Source organism: Bufo bufo, chromosome 11, assembly GCF_905171765.1.
Source record: "Bufo bufo chromosome 11, aBufBuf1.1, whole genome shotgun sequence".
NCBI classification, from domain to species: domain Eukaryota; kingdom Metazoa; phylum Chordata; class Amphibia; order Anura; family Bufonidae; genus Bufo; species Bufo bufo.
The window spans coordinates 100,531,422-100,552,574 of record NC_053399.1 but is presented as its reverse complement, the minus strand read 5'-3'; the positions used below and the strand labels follow the sequence as shown (position 1 = coordinate 100,552,574).

General features: G+C 44.4%; 1 protein-coding gene across 1 annotated transcript in view; it reads left to right on the top strand.

Moving 5' to 3' along the window:
• The window catches only part of LOC120982378 (trichohyalin-like), a 32,011-nt gene extending 26,417 nt beyond the window's left edge, over window positions 1–5,594 (top strand). Inside the window, exon 4 of the mRNA XM_040412479.1 lies at window positions 3,802–5,594. Within this exon, the coding sequence (XP_040268413.1) occupies window positions 3,802–5,351 (1,550 nt within the window). The 3' untranslated portion in view covers window positions 5,352–5,594. The remainder of the gene's footprint in view (window positions 1–3,801) is intronic.
• The last annotated feature ends 15,559 nt before the right edge of the window (window positions 5,595–21,153 follow it).

Here is a 21,153-nt window from a genome sequence, read left to right as displayed (position 1 = left end):
AACAAGACCCAAACCAAAAACAGGACCCAACCCAAAAACAAGACCCAACCCAAAAACAAGACCCAACCCAAAAACAAGATCCAACCCAAAAACAAGACCCAACCCAAAAACAAGATCCAACCCAAAAACAAGACCCAACCCAAAAACAAGATCCAACCCAGAAACAAGACCCAACCCAAAAACAGGTCTCAATGCAAAAACAAGACTCAACCCAAAAACAAGACCCAACTCAGAAACAAGAACCACCTCAGAAACAAGAATCAACCCAGAAACAAGAACCAACCCAGAAACAATGCCTAACCCAAAAACAAGATCCAACCCAAAAACAAGACTCAACCCAAAAACAAGACTCAACCCAAAAACAAGATCCAACCCAGAAACAAGACCCAACCCAGAAACAAGACCCAACCCAAAAACAAGACCCAACCCAAAAACAAGACCCAACCCAGAAACAAGACCCAATTCAAAAACAGGACCCAACCCAGAAACAAGACCCAGCCCAGAAACAAGACCCAACCCAGAAACAAGACCCAGCCCAGAAACAAGACCCAACCCAGAAACAAGATCCAACCCAAAAACAAGACCCAACCCATAAAGAAGACCCAACCCAAAAACAAGACCCAACCCAGAAACAAGACCCAACCCAGAAACAAGATCCAACCCAAAAACAAGACCCAACCCAAAAACAAGACCCAACCCAGAAACAAGACCCAACCCAAAAACAGGACTCAACGCAAAAACAAGATTCAACCCAAAAACAAGACTCAACCCAAAAACAAGATCCAACCCAAAAACAAGACCCAACCCAAAAAGAAGACCCAACCCAAAAACAAGACCCAACCCAGAAACAAGACCCAACCCAGAAACAAGATCCAACCCAAAAACAAGACCCAACCCAAAAACAAGACCCAACCCAGAAACAAGACCCAACCCAAAAACAGGACTCAACGCAAAAACAAGATTCAACCCAAAAACAAGACTCAACCCAAAAACAAGATCCAACCCAGAAACAAGACCCAACCCAAAAACAGGTCTCAATGCAAAAACAAGACTCAACCCAAAAACAAGACCCAACTCAGAAACAAGAACCACCTCAGAAACAAGAATCAACCCAGAAACAAGAATCAACCCAGAAACAAGACCTAACCCAAAAACAAGACCCAACTCAAAAACAAGGCCCAACCCAGAATCTAGACCCAACCCTGAAACAAGACCTAACCCAGAAACAAGACCCAACCCAAAAACAGGACTCAACGCAGAAACAAGACCCAACTCAGAAACAAGAACCAACCCAGAAACAAGACCCAACCCAGAAACAAGACCCAACCCAGAAACAAGAACCAACCCAGAAACAATGCCTAACCCAAAAACAAGATCCAACCCAAAAACAAGACTCAACCCAAAAACAAGATCCAACCCAGAAACAAGACCCAACCCAGAAACAAGACCCAACCCAAAAACAAGACCCAATTCAAAAACAGGACCCAACCCAGAAACAAGACCCAGCCCAGAAACAAGACCCAACCCAGAAACAAGAACCAACCCAGACACAATGCCTAACCCAAAAACAAGACCCAACCAAAAAACAAGACCTAACCCAGAAACAAGACCCAACCCAAAAACAAGATCCAACCCAAAAACAAGACTCAACCCAAAAAGAAGACCCAACCCAAAAACAAGACCCAACCCAAAAACAAGATCCAACCCAAAAACAAGACCTAACCCAAAAACAAGACCCAACCCAAAAACAAGATCCAACCCAGAAACAAGACCCAACCCAAAAACAGGTCTCAATGCAAAAAGAAGACTCAACCCAAAAACAAGACCCAACCCAAAAACAAGACCCAACCCAGAAACAAGACCCAATTCAAAAACAGGACTCAACGCAAAAACAAGACTCAACCCAAAAACAAGACCCAACTCAGAAACAAGAACCACTTCAGAAACAAGAATCAACCCAGAAACAAGAATCAACCCAGAAAGAAGACCTAACCCAAAAACAAGACGCAACCCAAAAACAAGACCAAACCCAGAAACAAGACCCAATTCAAAAACAGGACTCAACGCAAAAACAAGACTCAACCCAAAAACAAGACCCAACTCAGAAACAAGAACCACCTCAGAAACAAGAACCACCTCAGAAACAAGAATCAACCCAGAAACAAGAATCAACCCAGAAACAAGACCTAACCCAAAAACAAGACCCAACTCAAAAACAAGGGCCAACCCAGAATCTAGACCCAACCCTGAACCAAGACCTAACCCAGAAACAAGACCCAACCCAAAAACAGGACTCAACGCAGAAACAAGACCCAACGCAGAAACAAGACCCAACTCAGAAACAAGAACCAACCCAGAAACAAGACCCAACCCAGAAACAAGACCCAACCCAGAAACAAGACCCAACCCAGAAACAAGAACCAACCCAGAAACAAGAACCAACCCAGAAACAATGCCTAACCCAAAAACAAGATCCAACCCAAAAACAAGACCCAACCCAAAAACAAGACCCGACCCAAAAACAAGACTCAACCCAAAAACAAGACCCAACCCAGAAACAAGGCCCAATTCAAAAACAGGACTCAACGCAAAAACAAGACTCAACCCAAAAACAAGACCCAACTCAGAAACAAGAACCACTTCAGAAACAAGAATCAACCCAGAAACAAGAATCAACCCAGAAAGAAGACCTAACCCAAAAACAAGACGCAACCCAAAAACAAGACCCTACCCAAAAACAAGACTCAACCCAAAAACAAGACCCAACCCAGAAACAAGACCCAACCCAGAAACAAGACCCAACCCAGAAACAAGATCCAACCCAGAAACAAGACCCAACCCAGAAACAAGACCCAACCCAAAAACAAGACTCAACCCAAAAACAAGACCCAACACAGAAACAAGACCCAACCCAGAAACAAGACCCAACCCAGAAACAAGACCCAACCCAAAAACAGGACTCAACGCAAAAACAAGACTCAACCCAAAAACAAGACCCAAATCAGAAACAAGAACCACCTCAGAAACAAGAATCAACCCAGAAACAAGAATCAACCCAGAAACAAGACCTAACCCAAAAACAGGACGCAACCCAAAAACAAGACCCAACCCAAAAACAAGACCCAACCCAAAAACAAAACCCAAACCAGAAACAAGACACAACCCAAAAACAAGACTCAACCCAAAAACAAGACTCAACCCAAAAACAAGACCCAAATCAGAAACAAGAACCACCTCAGAAACAAGAACCAACCCAGAAACAAGAATCAACCCAGAAACAAGAAATAACCCAAAAACAAGACCCAACTCAAAAACAAGACCTAACCCAAAAACAAGACCTAACCCAAAAACAAGACTCAACCCGAAAACAAGACTCAACCCAAAAACAAGACTCAACCCAAAAACAAGACTCAACCCAAAAACAAGACTCAACGCAGAAACAAGACCCAACTCAGAAACATGAAACAACCCAAAAACAAGAACTAACCCAGAAACAAGACCCAACCCAAAAGCAAGACACAACGCAGATACAAGACCCAACCCAAAAACAGAACTCAACGCAGAAACAAGACCCAACTCAGAAACAAGAACCAACCCAGAAACAATGCCTAACCCAAAAACAAGACCCAACCCAAAAGCAAGACCTAACCCAAAAACAAGACTCAACCCAAAAACAAGACTCGACGCAGAAACAAGACCCAACTCAGAAACAAGAACCAACCCAGAAACAAGACCCAACCCAAAAACAAGACCTAACCCAAAAACAAGGCCTAAATCTAAATCTAGACTCAACGCAGAAACAAGACCCAACTCAGAAGCAAGAATCAACCCAGAAACAAGAACTAACCCGGAAACAAGACTCAATCCAAAAACAAGACTCTGCGCAGAAACAAGACCCAACTCAGAAACAAGAACCAACCCAGAAACAAGACCCAACCCAAAAACAAGACCTAACCCAAAAACAAGGCTTAAATCTAAATCTAGACTCAACGCAGAAACAAGACCCAACTCAGAAGCAAGAATCAACCCAGAAACAAGAACTAACCCAGAAACAAGACTCAATCCAAAAACAAGACTCAGCGCAGAAACAAGACCCAACTCAGAAACAAGACCCAACTCAGAAACAAGAACTAACCCTGAAACAAGAATCAACCCTGAAACAAGAATCAACCCAGAAACAAGACCGAACCCAAAAACAAGACTCAACCCAAAAACAAGATCTATCGCAGAAACAAGACCCAACCCAGAAACAAGAATCAACGCAGAAACAAGAATCAACCCAGAAACAAGACCCAACCCAAAAACAAGACTCAGACCAAAAACAAGACCCAGACCAAAAACAAGACTCAGCCCAAAAACAGGACTCAGCCCAAAAACAGGACTCAACCCAAAAACAAGACTCAACCCAGAAACAAGACCCAACTCAGAAACAAGAACCAACCCAAAAACAAGACCCAACCCAAAAAGAGGACCAAACACAAAAAGATTTATCTAAAAAGCAAGAGCCAACGCAGATACTACAAACCACAAGAAAAGAGACTGCTCAACAGCAAAGTGAACTTCAGACACTAGGCCTTGAACAAAAAGAGAGTCATCAAAAGATGCAGCATTTGATGGACAAACAGGAGACAACACAGAAAACCCATGAGACTGTATACAGGCCATCTCCAGCTTCAGACCACCAGCACCCTCAGAAATACTATTCATACTTTGAACAAACAGCAAGTCAAGGGTTTGAGTTACCCCATGATGTGCCCCAAAGTCAAACTACACACAGTAAGATACACTATTCTTACAATACACCACCAGGTGGTCAGCCTCCTCATCATGTCTGGGCTTCCAATCTCTTCAAAGAACAAGACTTAAAAGAAGACATATACAATCAACTGTATCAAAAGGCTGAGAAACATTCTGATCACTGGCAATGGCATGAATCAACTTCATCCTCCAGCTCTTACCAGATGCCTCCAGACACACAATACACACTCCAGCACATGCATGTGACCTCGTCAGGGTTGATGCATACAGAACAGCATTCAGCTCCCCAGGGTTCTGCAGCTGCTGTTGGACCTCAAGTGGAACAACAAAACAAAGTTGTGCACACATCCCAGAATCCGCTGTACATGCTCTCTCAGCAGTCTCCAAAACTAATTAGAGATCGCAGCATTGGCCAAAATACCTCAACAGAGTCAAAGCAGTCAGATCTTCACCCAGAACCTCCATTAAAACCAGAGGATCTCCACCAGCAACCTCAACCTTCTGGAGTAAGCTCATCAGCACAAAAGAGCTCCACACAGAAGGATGAAAAACAGAAATCTTCCCAGAAAGGCTTTAAGTGGCCCTGGCAGTAACCTGCCAAGGAGGTGAAGGCAAAATCTAAACATGATGTTCTTGCTTCTGAGCCCTGCTTCCCCCATCCACTCATGAATAAGCCTGCGAGTCCTGCTTTCCCGGACAACTCATAGAGAAAGCCCGTGAGTCCTGCTTCCCCCGCCCACTAACAGAGAAAGCCTGAGTCCTGTTTGCCCTGACAACTCATAGAGAAAGCCTGTGAGTCCTGCTTTCCCTGACAACTCATAGAGAAAGCCTGTGAGTCCTGCTTCCCCCGCCCACTAACAGAGAAAGCCTGTGAGTCCTGCTTCCCCCGCCCACTAACAGAGAAAGCCTGTGAGTCCTGCTTCCCCCACCCACTAACAGAGAAAGCCTGTGAGTCCTGCTTCCCCCGCCCACTAACAGAGAAAGCCTGTGAGTCCTGCTTCCACCGCCCACTAACAGAGAAAGCCTGAGAGTCCTGTTTGCCCTGACCACTCATAAGGAAAATCTGTGGATCCAGTGGGAGTAAAAACATACAGGTCTAACCTGTAATTCTATGATAGGACTGGATACTGGTAATGTTATAACGGAATCATGTGATTGTCATGTGGGATGGCGCTGAAATACAATAAAAAATAATTAACCCTTCCCTGGACTCCGATACTGTGTTCTAATATCCATAGCCAATGTGTAATTATCCCCAGAGGTGACCCTCATGTTCTGGGTGAAGGAGGGGAAACAAATGTGAAGCCAAAATCCGGGTACAAGCAGTGGCGGGAGGGGCACTTCCCAGCTGGCGGAATGGGGAAGTAGGGTGATCGCAGTGGCGACTCTATGAAAAGTATATAGGTGGGGGGGCACATAAGATACCACAGTCAAAATGGGGGGACACTAATAATTTTTACCACTTAATCACACTACTAAGAAAAAGAAAATAAGTATATATAAATAAGATGACAAAATACGAGAGTATTGCGGTCTGCAGGGATACCTTTTTATTGTTATAGCCTACTAATAAAAGACAAAAACAGACATTAAACTACCTTTATAATAAAACAGTTTACTTACAAAAGAAGCTGTTCAGTCGTCTGCTGTGCCGTCCTCTGCTTGCTTCCGCAGATTCTTTCCCCTCCTTCTGTCTCTCCTGGCGCACTGTTATGGAGGATCTGTGGAGGACACACAGTTATAGGGGTTTTGTGGATGACACACTGTTATGGGGGATCTATGGATGACACTGTTATGGGGGATCTGTGAATATACAGCAGTGCCCATACATATACAATATACAGCAGTGCTCATACATAAACAATATACAGCAGTGCCCATACACATACAATATACAGCAGTGCCCATACACATACAATATACAGCAGTGCCCATACACATATAATGTACAGCAGTGCCCATACACATATACAATATACAGCAGTGCCCATACACATATACAATATACAGCAGTGCCTATACACATACAATATACAGCAGTGCCCATACATATACAATATACAGCAGTGCCCATACATATACAATATACAGCAGTGCCCATACACATGCAGCATACAGCAGTGCCCATACACATACAATATACAGCAGTGCCCATACACATACAATATACAGCAGTGCCCATACACATACAATATACAGCAGTGTCCATACACATACAATATACAGCAGTGCCCATACACATACAATATACAGCAGTGCCCATACACATACAATATACAGCAGTGCCTATACACATACAATGTACAGCAGTGCCCATACATATACAATATACAGCAGTGCCCATACATATACAATGTACAGCAGTGCCCATACACATACAATATACAGCAGTGATCATACACATACAATATACAGCAGTGTCCATACACATACAATATACAGCAGTGATCATACACATACAATATATAGCAGTGCCCATACACATACAATATACAGCAGTGCCCATACACATACAATATACAGCAGTGCCCATACACATACAATATACAGCAGTGATCATACACATACAATATACAGCAGTGATCATACACATACAATATACAGCAGTGCCCATACACATACAATATACAGCAGTGCCCATACACATACAATATACAGCAGTGCCCATACACATACAATATACAGCAGTGCCCATACACATACAATATACAGCAGTGCCCATACACATACAATATACAGCAGTGCCCATACACATGCAGTATACAGCAGTGCCCATACATATACAATGTACAGCAGTGCCCATACACATACAATATACAGCAGTGATCATACACATACAATATACAGCAGTGATCATACACATACAATATACAGCAGTGCCCATACACATACAATATACAGCAGTGCCCATACACATACAATATACAGCAGTGCCCATACATATACAATATACAGCAGTGCCCATACATATACAATATACAGCAGTGCCCATACACATACAATATACAGCAGTGCCCATACATATACAATATACAGCAGTGCCCATACACATACAATATACAGCAGTGCCCATACACATACAATATACAGCAGTGCCCATACACATACAATATACAGCAGTGCCCATACACATACAATATACAGCAGTGCCCATACACATGCAGTATACAGCAGTGCCCATACATATACAATGTACAGCAGTGCCCATACACATACAATATACAGCAGTGCCCATACATATACAATATACAGCAGTGCCCATACATATACAATATACAGCAGTGCCCATACACATACAATATACAGCAGTGCCTATACACATACAATATACAGCAGTGCCCATACACATACAATATACAGCAGTGCCCATACATATACAATATACAGCAGTGCCCATACATATACAATATACAGCAGTGCCCATACACATACAATATACAGCAGTGCCCATACACATACAATATACAGCAGTGCCCATACATATACAATATACAGCAGTGCCCATACACATACAATATACAGCAGTGCCCATACACATACAATATACAGCAGTGCCCATACACATGCAGTATACAGCAGTGCCCATACATATACAATGTACAGCAGTGCCTATACACATACAATGTACAGCAGTGCCCATACATATACAATATACAGCAGTGCCCATACATATACAATATACAGCAGTGCCCATACACATACAATATACAGCAGTGCCTATACACATACAATATACAGCAGTGCCCATACATATACAATATACAGCAGTGCCCATACACATACAATATACAGCAGTGCCCATACACATACAATATACAGCAGTGCCCATACACATACAATATACAGCAGTGCCTATACACATACAATATACAGCAGTGCCCATACACATACAGCAGTGCCCATACACATACAATATACAGCAGTGCCCATACATATACAATATGCAGCAGTGCCCATACATATACAATATACAGCAGTGCTCATACACATACAATATACAGCAGTGCCCATACATATACAATATACAGCAGTGCCTATACACATACAATATACAGCAGTGCCCATACACATACAATATACAGCAGTGCCCATACACATACAATATACAGCAGTGCCCATACACATACAATATACAGCAGTGCCCATACACATACAATATACAGCAGTGCCCATACACATACAATATACAGCAGTGCCCATACACATACAATATACAGCAGTGCTCATACACATACAATATACAGCAGTGCCCATACATATACAATATACAGCAGTGCCCATACATATACAATATACAGCAGTGCCCATACACATACAATATACAGCAGTGCCCATACATATACAATATACAGCAGTGCCCATACATATACAATATACAGCAGTGCCCATACACATACAATATACAGCAGTGCCCATACACATACAATATACAGCAGTGCCCATACATATACAATATACAGCAGTGCCTATACACATACAATATACAGCAGTGCCCATACACATACAATATACAGCAGTGCCCATACACATACAATATACAGCAGTGCCCATACACATACAATATACAGCAGTGCCCATACACATACAATATACAGCAGTGCCTATACACATACAATATACAGCAGTGCCCATACACATACAATATACAGCAGTGCCCATACATATACAATATACAGCAGTGCCCATACATATACAATATACAGCAGTGCCCATACACATACAATATACAGCAGTGCCCATACACATACAATATACAGCAGTGCCCATACACATACAATATACAGCAGTGCCCATACATATACAATATACAGCAGTGCCCATACATATACAATGTACAGCAGTGCTCATACACATACAATATACAGCAGTGCCCATACACATACAATATACCGCAGTGCCCATACACATACAATATACAGCAGTGCCCATACACATACAATATACCGCAGTGCCCATACACATACAATATACAGCAGTGCCCATACACATACAATATACAGCAGTGCCCATACACATACAATATACAGCAGTGCCCATACACATACAATATACAGCAGTGCCTATACACATTCAATATACAGCAGTGCTCATACACATACAATATACAGCAGTGCCTATACACATACAATATACAGCAGTGCCCATACACATACAATATACAGCAGTGCCTATACACATACAATATACAGCAGTGCTCATACACATACAATATACAGCAGTGCCCATACACATACAATATACAGCAGTGCCCATACATATAATGTACAGCAGTGCCCATACACATACAATATACAGCAGTGCCCATACACATACAATATACAGCAGTGCCCATACACATACAATATACAGCAGTGCCCATACATATAATGTACAGCAGTGCCCATACACATACAATATACAGCAGTGCCCATACACATACAAAATACAGCAGTGCCCATACACATACAATATACAGCAGTGCCCATACACATACAATATACAGCAGTGCCCATACACATGCAGCATACAGCAATGCCCATACACATACAATATACTTCAGTGCCCATACACATGCAGCATACAGCAGTGCCCATACACATACAATATACAGCAGTGCCCATACACATGCAGCATACAGCAGTGCCCATACACATACAATATACAGCAGTGCCCATACACATACAATATACAGCAGTGCCCATACACATACAATATACAGCAGTGCCCATACACATACAATATACAGCAGTGCCCATACATATACAATATACAGCAGTGCCCATACACATACAATATACAGCAGTGCCTATACACATACAATATACAGCAGTGCCTATACACATACAATATACAGCAGTGCCCATACACATACAATATACAGCAGTGCCCATACATATACAATATACAGCAGTGCCCATACACATACAATATACAGCAGTGCCCATACACATACAATATACAGCAGTGCCCATACATATACAATATACAGCAGTGCCCATACATATACAATATACAGCAGTGCCCATACACATACAATATACAGCAGTGCCCATACACATACAATATACAGCAGTGCCCATACACATACAATATACAGCAGTGCCCATACACATACAATATACAGCAGTGCCCATACATATACAATATACAGCAGTGCCCATACACATACAATATACAGCAGTGCCTATACACATACAATATACAGCAGTGCCCATACATATGCAGCATACAGCAGTGCCCATACATATGCAGCATACAGCAGTGCCCATACACATATACAATATACAGCAGTGCCCATACACATATACAATATACAGCAGTGCCCATACACATACAATATACAGCAGTGCCCATACATATGCAGCATACAGCAGTGCCCATACACATACAATATACAGCAGTGCCCATACACATACAATATACAGCAGTGCCCATACATATACAATATACAGCAGTGCCTATACACATACAATATACAGCAGTGCCCATACACATACAATATACAGCAGTGCCCATACACATACAATATACAGCAGTGCCCATACACATACATTCCCATCTCGTCCTACGGCAGCACAGAATGGGTTAACTTCGTTCTCATCCGATCCCCGGACCGCCCACCTAGATAATAGGTACAGATTAAAATAATTAACTCATTATCAGTGACCAATAAAAGGCTACCTCCTCAGAACCTCCTTGTGTTTTTTTATTGTCCTCATCGGAAGGATGAAGCCCACCTATGATCCTCTTTGGAGATGGCCGTTTGTACCTGGTTCTCCCAGGTCAAGGCCAGAGAGTGTTCCTGCAGCCATGTATGTTTCCTGGCTTCACTCTCGTCCCGCTTACCTCCCCCTGCGTTCTCCAGCGTCCGGCCATTGCGTTGGTTGTGGATCGCTGTACAGCTGTAGCAGAGGAGAGTGACTTCCGGTTTCCTCCTGGAACGCATCGTGGAACGCAGACGCGATGCGTCTGACGTCATAGGTACGCGCCCCTGCTCCTTGGGCGCCAAATTCAAAATTCTGAGGTATAAAAAGCGGGTTTTTGCAGAGCTCAGTTGCCCTGGTCCTTAGGCAGCTGAGCTCTAGCGGTTTTAAGGTATTGCCTGTCCTATTGCCAGGCACTTAACCCCCTGACTGCCTTGTACTCTGCTGAGTGACTTATGCCTTCTTCTTCTGTTTTTCTAGATGTCCTCCACATCCAGCAAGAGGGCTCGCAAGAGCAGACACAGATTGTGTCAGGGTTGTGAACAGCCTCTCCCTGATGACTTCCTGCAGGATCTCTGCCTCAGGTGTTTCCAGGACACACAGGAACCTGTACCTGTAAAGAAGAAACAGAGAACTGAATCTGCGCGCTGCATCTCCTGTTTACAGCCACTTCTGGGGGTTCATACCTCTAACATCTGTGAGCAATGCTCCCATCCAGGTGAAGCGTCGGATGACGACACTGCGGAGATGATGTCCCTATTTAAGGCCTTCCTTAAACAGACTAAGTCTAAAAAGTCGTCAAAAAAGAGGAGACGTCAGTCTCCGTCTTCTTCCTCAGTAGATTCAAGATCAGAAGGCGAGATCTCCTCTAGTTCTGAGGCTCCTGTTTTAGAAGATAACTTTCTTTTTAACAAATCTGATACGAATCATCTAATCAAAGAAGTGAAAGGTATCATGGAGACCAGTAAAGAAAAGGCCAGTAGCCATGATGAAGATAATCTCTTCTACTTCCCGAAGAAGAAGGCGTCTGTGTTTCCAGGTCACCCTGTTCTTGATGCGGTGATGCGTAAGGAGTGGGAACACCCGGTGGCAAGGCTCAACCTAGGCTCCAGATTCAGAGCAGTGTATAAGACGGATCCGGCAGAATCCTCAAGCTGGGAAGGCCCTGCTAGGGTAGACCCGGCGGTGGCGAGGTTAGCCAAGAAATCCTTTTTTCCATCTGACGACTCGGCTTTGTTAAAAGACCCCATGGAGAGGAAGGCGGACGGCCTCCTCAAGAGGTCGCACACCTACCTTGCATCCCTTAATAAAGCTGCCATGGCATCAGTCCCTGTGGCTCGGGCCCTCAGGGTATGGTTAAGCCATCTTGGTAGGGACATTGAAGACGGTGTCTCCAGAGAGGAACTCCTGAAACAGATACCTAACCTGAAACTGGCAGCAGAGTTCCTCTGTGATTTCCCAGTGGATACGATAAGGTTTACGGCGAAGAATATGGCTCTCACCAACTCCATACGAAGGTCGCTCTGGTTGAAACTCTGGTCTGGGGATCCATCTTCGAAGAACAATTTATGTTCTCTCCCTTTTGAGCCAGGAGAATTGTTCGGGTCTCACCTGAATAAACTATTAGAAGCAAACATGGAGGATAAAGTATTGGATTTTCCTCACACCAAACGGAAGGAGAAACCCAGGAGTTTTCGTTCCTACAGACAGGATCCCAGAAGATCAGGATTTAGAGGTCGCTCAAACCGAGGAAGACCTGACCGTAGAACTTGGGGTTCCTCGGAGAAAACTAAGAAGAAGACGGAGGAGAATAGGCCTCAGAAACAGGAATTCTGACGCCAGAATTGTAGGAGTAGGAGGTCGTTTATCCCGTTTCTACCAGAACTGGCTCCGAATTACATCAGACAGCTGGGCGCTGGACATCATTCGAAATGGCTACAGTCTGGAGTTCCATCACGCACCAAGGGACAGGTTCACTATAAACAAACCGAGAGACCCTCAGATCTTCCTTTTATTAAGGGAATTCATAGAAAAAGGAGCCTTGGAGCCAGTCCCAGACGATTCAAAGGACTCTGGGATCTACTCCAGAATTTTTTGCGTTCCCAAAGGAAATGGGAAAAGTCGACTAATTATAGACCTGCGCTACTTAAACCGTCATCTAAAAAAGATCCATTTCAAGATGGAGACTATGAGGTCCATTACTGCTGTCCTCAGAGAGAACCTATTCATGGCTTCTTTAGATCTCAAAGACGCCTACTTGCATATTCCGATAAACCCACAGTCAAGAAGATTCCTGAGAGTTGCCATCAAGAGAGGTGGAACCATTCTGCGGTACCAGTTCAGAGCTCTTCCTTTCGGGTTATGTTCAGCCCCGAGGATATTCACGAAGATAGCGGTACTCATTGCAGTAGAACTTCGCCTCAGGGGGATTCAGATCTTCCCATACTTAGACGACTGGTTGCTGGTGGCCGGTACGGAGAAGCTTCTGCATCAACATCTGGAGCAGACAGTGGGCCTGCTACAATCTGTAGGTTTCCTGATAAATTGGGAGAAATCGGATACGGTCCCAGCAACATCCAAAATCTTCCTGGGGTTTCTAGTAGACACTGTCGCCATGAAGCTCTATCTTCCTATGCCAAAGGTGGAAGCATTGAAGAAGGAGATGAGAACCCTGATGTCCCTCCATTCCCCTTCAGTACGAAGGGTTATGAAGACTCTGGGTCATATGACATCAGTTTCAGAGGCTGTCCCTTGGGCGAATATCCACAGCAGGGATCTCCAGTTGAATATGCTACGGGCTTGGCGACTCTCCAGACTCAGATTAGACGCCAGGATAAGGCTGGAACCAGCGACAATTCGGTCCCTCAGATGGTGGTTACGCACGGAGAACTTAGTCAGAGGAAAGAACTTCCGGTTCCTGTCTCCAGTCATCATTACTACGGATGCCTCCGGTCAGGGATGGGGAGCCCATCTTCTGGACAAGTGGACACAGGGCCTCTGGTCGCACGAGGACAGGGGGAAGTCGTCAAACTACAAGGAGCTGAAGGCAGTTCTTTTGGCTCTTCGCCACTTCAAGGGCGATATTCTGGAGAAATCAGTTCTGATCCGTTCAGACAACTTGACTACAGTATTCTACCTGAACAAACAGGGAGGTACAAGGAGCGGACTTCTTCTGGAGCTGTGCAAGACTATCTTCAGCTGGGCGGAATCACACCTGCTGGAACTAAGAGCAGCGCATATCAGGGGCTGCTGCAATATGCAAGCGGATCGTCTGAGCAGGAAAATGGTGAACCAAGCCGAATGGGAGCTCAATCAGTCCGTTTTTCACCAGATTACGGAGAAGTGGGGCTCTCCTGCTTGGGATCTAATGGCAACAGCGGAGAACAGGAAGTTGAGCCAGTTTTGTTCACTGAACAGCTTCGACAATCCAACAGTGGTGGATGCCTTCTCCATGAGCTGGGAACGCCTGTTCATCTATATATTTCCCCCGATACCTCTCATCCCGAGGGTTCTTCGGAAGATAGCAGAGGAGAAGCCTCAGGCCATTGTGATCGCACCTTTCTGGCCAAGAAGGTCGTGGTTTCCCCTTCTACTTCACCTGTCCAGGGGGAACTTCTGGAGACTTCCCCTGCGGCCGGATCTCCTGCTACAGGACAACCTGTATCATCAGAGCCTGCAGCATCTACACCTTACGGCCTGGAGGCTGAAAGAAGCAGACTGGAGAGAAGGGGCTTGTCACAATCGGTGATTGACACCCTGCTGGCATCTAGGAAGGACTCTACCAACAGGAAGTACGCTAAAGTTTGGCGAAAATTTCTATCCTGCATGTCGCAGAACGGCCATGAGACCATCAATATTTCTTCCATCTTGCAGTTCCTCCAAGACGGGTTCCAGAAAGGGCTCAAGCCGAATACGTTAAGATCCCATATGACGGCAATAAACTCGGTAACGGAGAATGAATTCCTTCATCATCCCTTGATATTCCGTTTTTTTAAGGCGATAAAGAGGCTCAAACCTGTTCATAGAGACCCGGTTCCGGTCTGGGATCTTTCTCTGGTACTAAGAAGGCTTGCAGCTCCCCCATTTGAGCCTTTACAGGAAGTGGACTACAAATGGCTCTCCTGCAAGACTCTGTTCCTGACAGCAATTACGTCTGCCAAAAGACTGGGCGAACTCCAGGCTTTATCTTCTAGATTTCCGTACCTACGTTTTCTGCCAGATGGGGTTCTACTCCGTACTATGCCAGCTTTTTTGCCTAAAATCCCTGCAGCAGCGAACAAGAATAGAGAATCATTCCTCCCAGTGTTCTTTCCTGAGCCTCTGGATGAGAACCAGAAACTCTTGCATACGTTGGATGTTAGAAGAGCCCTGCTTATCTATTTACAAAGGACAAGGGATTTCAGAACAGTAGAAAACCTTTTTGTCCTCTTCTCTGGGCCAAGAAAGGGTTCTTCTTCTTCTAAGGATACGTTGGCAAGATGGATCAAGACCACAATATTGGAAGCCTATTCTCTGGAAGAAATACCTCCTCCGTTTCCAGTGAGAGCGCATTCCACCAGGGCCACGGCTACTTCTTGGGCAGAGGTCGCGCAAGTCTCGATGGAGGAAATCTGCAATGCAGCATCCTGGTCCTCATCCTTGACCTTCGTCAAGCATTATCGTTTGGATATTAACGCTAGGAGCTCAGCCTTTGGTACCGGGGTTCTGTCTGCAGCTCTCAATGAAGAGACCCCCCCCTTGTGATCTATGAAAATCCCATTCTGTGCTGCCGTAGGACGAGATGGGAAAGGAAAAATTCTTACCTGGGATTTTACTTTCCTTGAGTCCGTAGGCAGCACAAGTATACCCTCCCTAATAAATTTCTTCTTGGCATAATTCTTGGTCTGAGTCTATTTGTATTAACACAAGGAGGTTCTGAGGAGGTAGCCTTTTATTGGTCACTGATAATGAGTTAATTATTTTAATCTGTACCTATTATCTAGGTGGGCGGTCCGGGGATCGGATGAGAACGAAGTTAACCCATTCTGTGCTGCCTACGGACTCAAGGAAAGTAAAATCCCAGGTAAGAATTTTTCCTATATACAGCAGTGCCCATACACATACAATATACAGCAGTGCCCATACACATACAATATACAGCAGTGCCCATACACATACAATATACAGCAGTGCCCATACATATACAATATACAGCAGTGCCCATACATATACAATATACAGCAGTGCCCATACACATACAATATACAGCAGTGCCCATACACATACAATATACAGCAGTGCCCATACACATACAATATACAGCAGTGCCCATACATATACAATATACAGCAGTGCCCATACATATACAATGTACAGCAGTGCTCATACACATACAATATACAGCAGTGCCCATACACATACAATATACCGCAGTGCCCATACACATACAATATACAGCAGTGCCCATACACATACAATATACCGCAGTGCCCATACACATACAATATACAGCAGTGCCCATACACATACAATATACAGCAGTGCCCATACACATACAATATACAGCAGTGCCCATACACATACAATATACAGCAGTGCCTATACACATACAATATACAGCAGTGCTCATACACATACAATATACAGCAGTGCCTATACACATACAATATACAGCAGTGCCCATACACATACAATATACAGCAGTGCCCATACACATACAATATACAGCAGTGCCCATACACATGCAATGTACAGCAGTGCCTATACACATACAATATACAGCAGTGCCCATAAATATACAATATACAGCAGTGCCCATACATATAATGTACAGCAGTGCCCATACACATACAATATACAGCAGTGCCCATACACATACAATATACAGCAGTGCCCATACACATACAATATACAGCAGTGCCCATACATATAATGTACAGCAGTGCCCATACACATACAATATACAGCAGTGCCCATACACATACAAAATACAGCAGTGCCCATACACATAAAATATACAGCAGTGCCCATACACATACAATATACAGCAGTGCCCATACACATGCAGCATACAGCAATGCCCATACACATACAATATACTTCAGTGCCCATACACATGCAGCATACAGCAGTGCCCATACACATACAATATACAGCAGTGCCCATACACATGCAGCATACAGCAGTGCCCATACACATACAATATACAGCAGTGCCCATACACATACAATATACAGCAGTGCCCATACACATACAATATACAGCAGTGCCCATACACATACAATATACAGCAGTGCCCATACATATACAATATACAGCAGTGCCCATACACATACAATATACAGCAGTGCCTATACACATACAATATACAGCAGTGCCCATACACATACAATATACAGCAGTGCCTATACACATACAATATACAGCAGTGCCCATACACATACAATATACAGCAGTGCCCATACATATACAATATACAGCAGTGCCCATACACATACAATATACAGCAGTGCCCATACACATACAATATACAGCAGTGCCCATACATATACAATATACAGCAGTGCCCATACATATACAATATACAGCAGTGCCCATACACATACAATATACAGCAGTGCCCATACACATACAATATACAGCAGTGCCCATACATATACAATATACAGCAGTGCCCATACACATACAATATACAGCAGTGCCCATACACATACAATATACAGCAGTGCCCATACATATACAATATACAGCAGTGCCCATACACATACAATATACAGCAGTGCCTATACACATACAATATACAGCAGTGCCCATACACATACAATATACAGCAGTGCCCATACATATGCAGCATACAGCAGTGCCCATACATATGCAGCATACAGCAGTGCCCATACACATATACAATATACAGCAGTGCCCATACACATATACAATATACAGCAGTGCCCATACACATACAATATACAGCAGTGCCCATACATATGCAGCATACAGCAGTGCCCATACACATACAATATACAGCAGTGCCCATACACATACAATATACAGCAGTGCCTATACACATACAATATACAGCAGTGCCCATACACATACAATATACAGCAGTGCCTATACACATACAATATACAGCAGTGCCCATACACATACAATATACAGCAGTGCCCATACACATACAATATACAGCAGTGCCCATACATATACAATATACAGCAGTGCCCATACACATACAATATACAGCAGTGCCCATACACATACAATATACAGCAGTGCCCATACACATACAATATACAGCAGTGCCCATACACATACAATATACAGCAGTGCCCATACACATGCAGTATACAGCAGTGCCCATACATATACAATGTACAGCAGTGCCCATACACATACAATATACAGCAGTGCCCATACACATACAATGTACAGCAGTGCCCATACATATACAATGTACAGCAGTGCCCATACACATACAATATACAGCAGTGCCCATACACATATACAATATACAGCAGTGCCCATACACATACAATATACAGCAGTGCCCATACATATACAATATACAGCAGTGCCCATACACATACAATATACAGCAGTGCCCATACACATACAATATACAGCAGTGCCCATACACATACAATATACAGCAGTGCCCATACACATACAATATACAGCAGTGCCCATACACATACAATATACAGCAGTGCCCATACACATACATACAGCAGTGCCCATACACATACAATATACAGCAGTGCCCATACACATACAATATACAGCAGTGCCCATACACATACAATATACAGCAGTGCCCATACACATATACAATATACAGCAGTGCCCATACACATACAATATACAGCAGTGCCCATACACATACAATATACAGCAGTGCCTATACACATACAATATACAGCAGTGCCCATACACATACAATATACAGCAGTGCCCATACACATACAATATACAGCAGTGCCCATACACATACAATATACAGCAGTGCCCATACACATGCAGCATACAGCAATACCTACATATATGTATATATACACAAGGCGACAGTGGATACATTTGATGCACTCCCATTGCCACCCCCTGACAATGCGGTACTTGTCCAGCAGGAGGCAGTACAGTGTCTGAATCTCACATTTCCATCCTCCATTATCCGATTTGCGCAGACCCTAGTGCTGTATAATCTAAGCCTCACAATATCAGGGTGCAGCATCTGCTAATCCAGAAGATCTCGAGGGCAGAGAATGTCTTCTCAATATGCACGTATGTGTGAATATACGCTAAAGCTGGCCATACACATTAGATAAATATCGGTGTGACCAGCTGACAATAGAATGTATATGAGGGACTCCAGACAGCAGATTTCGGGGGAGATAAGGATCAGACACTTAGATTTCAACATGGCTGATCCCTTTGTTGTTGGGAATATAGTTACCGAAAGAGGAGTCTGGGGAGGACTGAGGCATCTGAAGGGGACAGCAGAGTCTGTAATGGACAGAGGGGCCTGGAGAGCACAGAGGAGTCAGATGGGGACTGAGGGACCTGGAGAGGACAGAGAAATCTGAAGAAGACAGAGGGGTCTGGAGAGCCCAGAGGAGTCTGGAGGAGGACAGAGGAGTCTGAGGGAGGCAGAGGGGTCTGAAGGAGACAGAATGGATCTGGATGAGACATAAAAGTCTTGAGGGGACAGAGGAACCTGAAGGAGACAGAGAAGTCTGGAAGGGATAGAGGGGTGTGAGGGGGGCAGAGGAGTCTGAGGGAGACAGGGGGATCTGGATGAGACATAGAGGTCTGAAGGAAATAGAAAGACCCTAAGGAGACAGAGAAGTCTTGAGGAAGGCAGAGGTGTCTGGAGGGTGACAGCGGGTCCTGTATAGGACAGAGGGTTCTGGAGGGGACAGAGAGAACTGTAGAGGACAGAGGAGACTGGAGGGGACAGAGAGAACTGTAGAGGACAGAGAGGTCTGGATTGGACAGAGAGAACTGTAGAGGACAGAGGAGACTGGAGAGGACAGAGAGAACTGTAGAGGACAGAGGAGACTGGAGAGGACAGAGAGAACTGTAGAGGACAGAGGAGACTGGAGGTGACAGAGAGAACTGTAGAGGACAGAGGAGACTGGAGGTGACAGAGAGGTCTGTAGAGGACAGAGAGGTCTGGAGAGGACAGAGAGAACTGTAGAGGACAGAGGAGACTGGAGGTGACAGAGAGACCTGTAGATAACAGAGGGTTCTGGAGGGGACAGAGAGAACTGTGGAGGACAGAGGGGTCTAGAGGGGACAGAGAGAACTGTAGAGGACAGAGAGGTCTGTAGAGGACAGAGAGGTCTGGATTGGACAGAGAGAACTGTGGAGGACAGAGGGGTCTAGAGGGGACAGAGAGAACTGTAGAGGACAGAGAGGTCTATAGAGGACAGAGAGGTCTGGATTGGACAGAGATATCTGGAGGAGACCGAGACCTGGAGAGGACAGAGAGAACTGTAGAGGATAGAGGAGACTGGAGAGAACAGAGAGAACTGTAGAGGACAGAGGAGACTGGAGAGGACAGAGAGAACTGTAGAGGACAGAGGAGACTGGAGGGGACAGAGAGAACTGTAGAGGACAGAGAGGTCTGGATTGGACAGAGAGAACTGTAGAGGACAGAGGAGACTGGAGAGGACAGAGAGAACTGTAGAGGACAGAGGAGACTGGAGAGGACAGAGGGAACTGTAGAGGACAGAGGAGA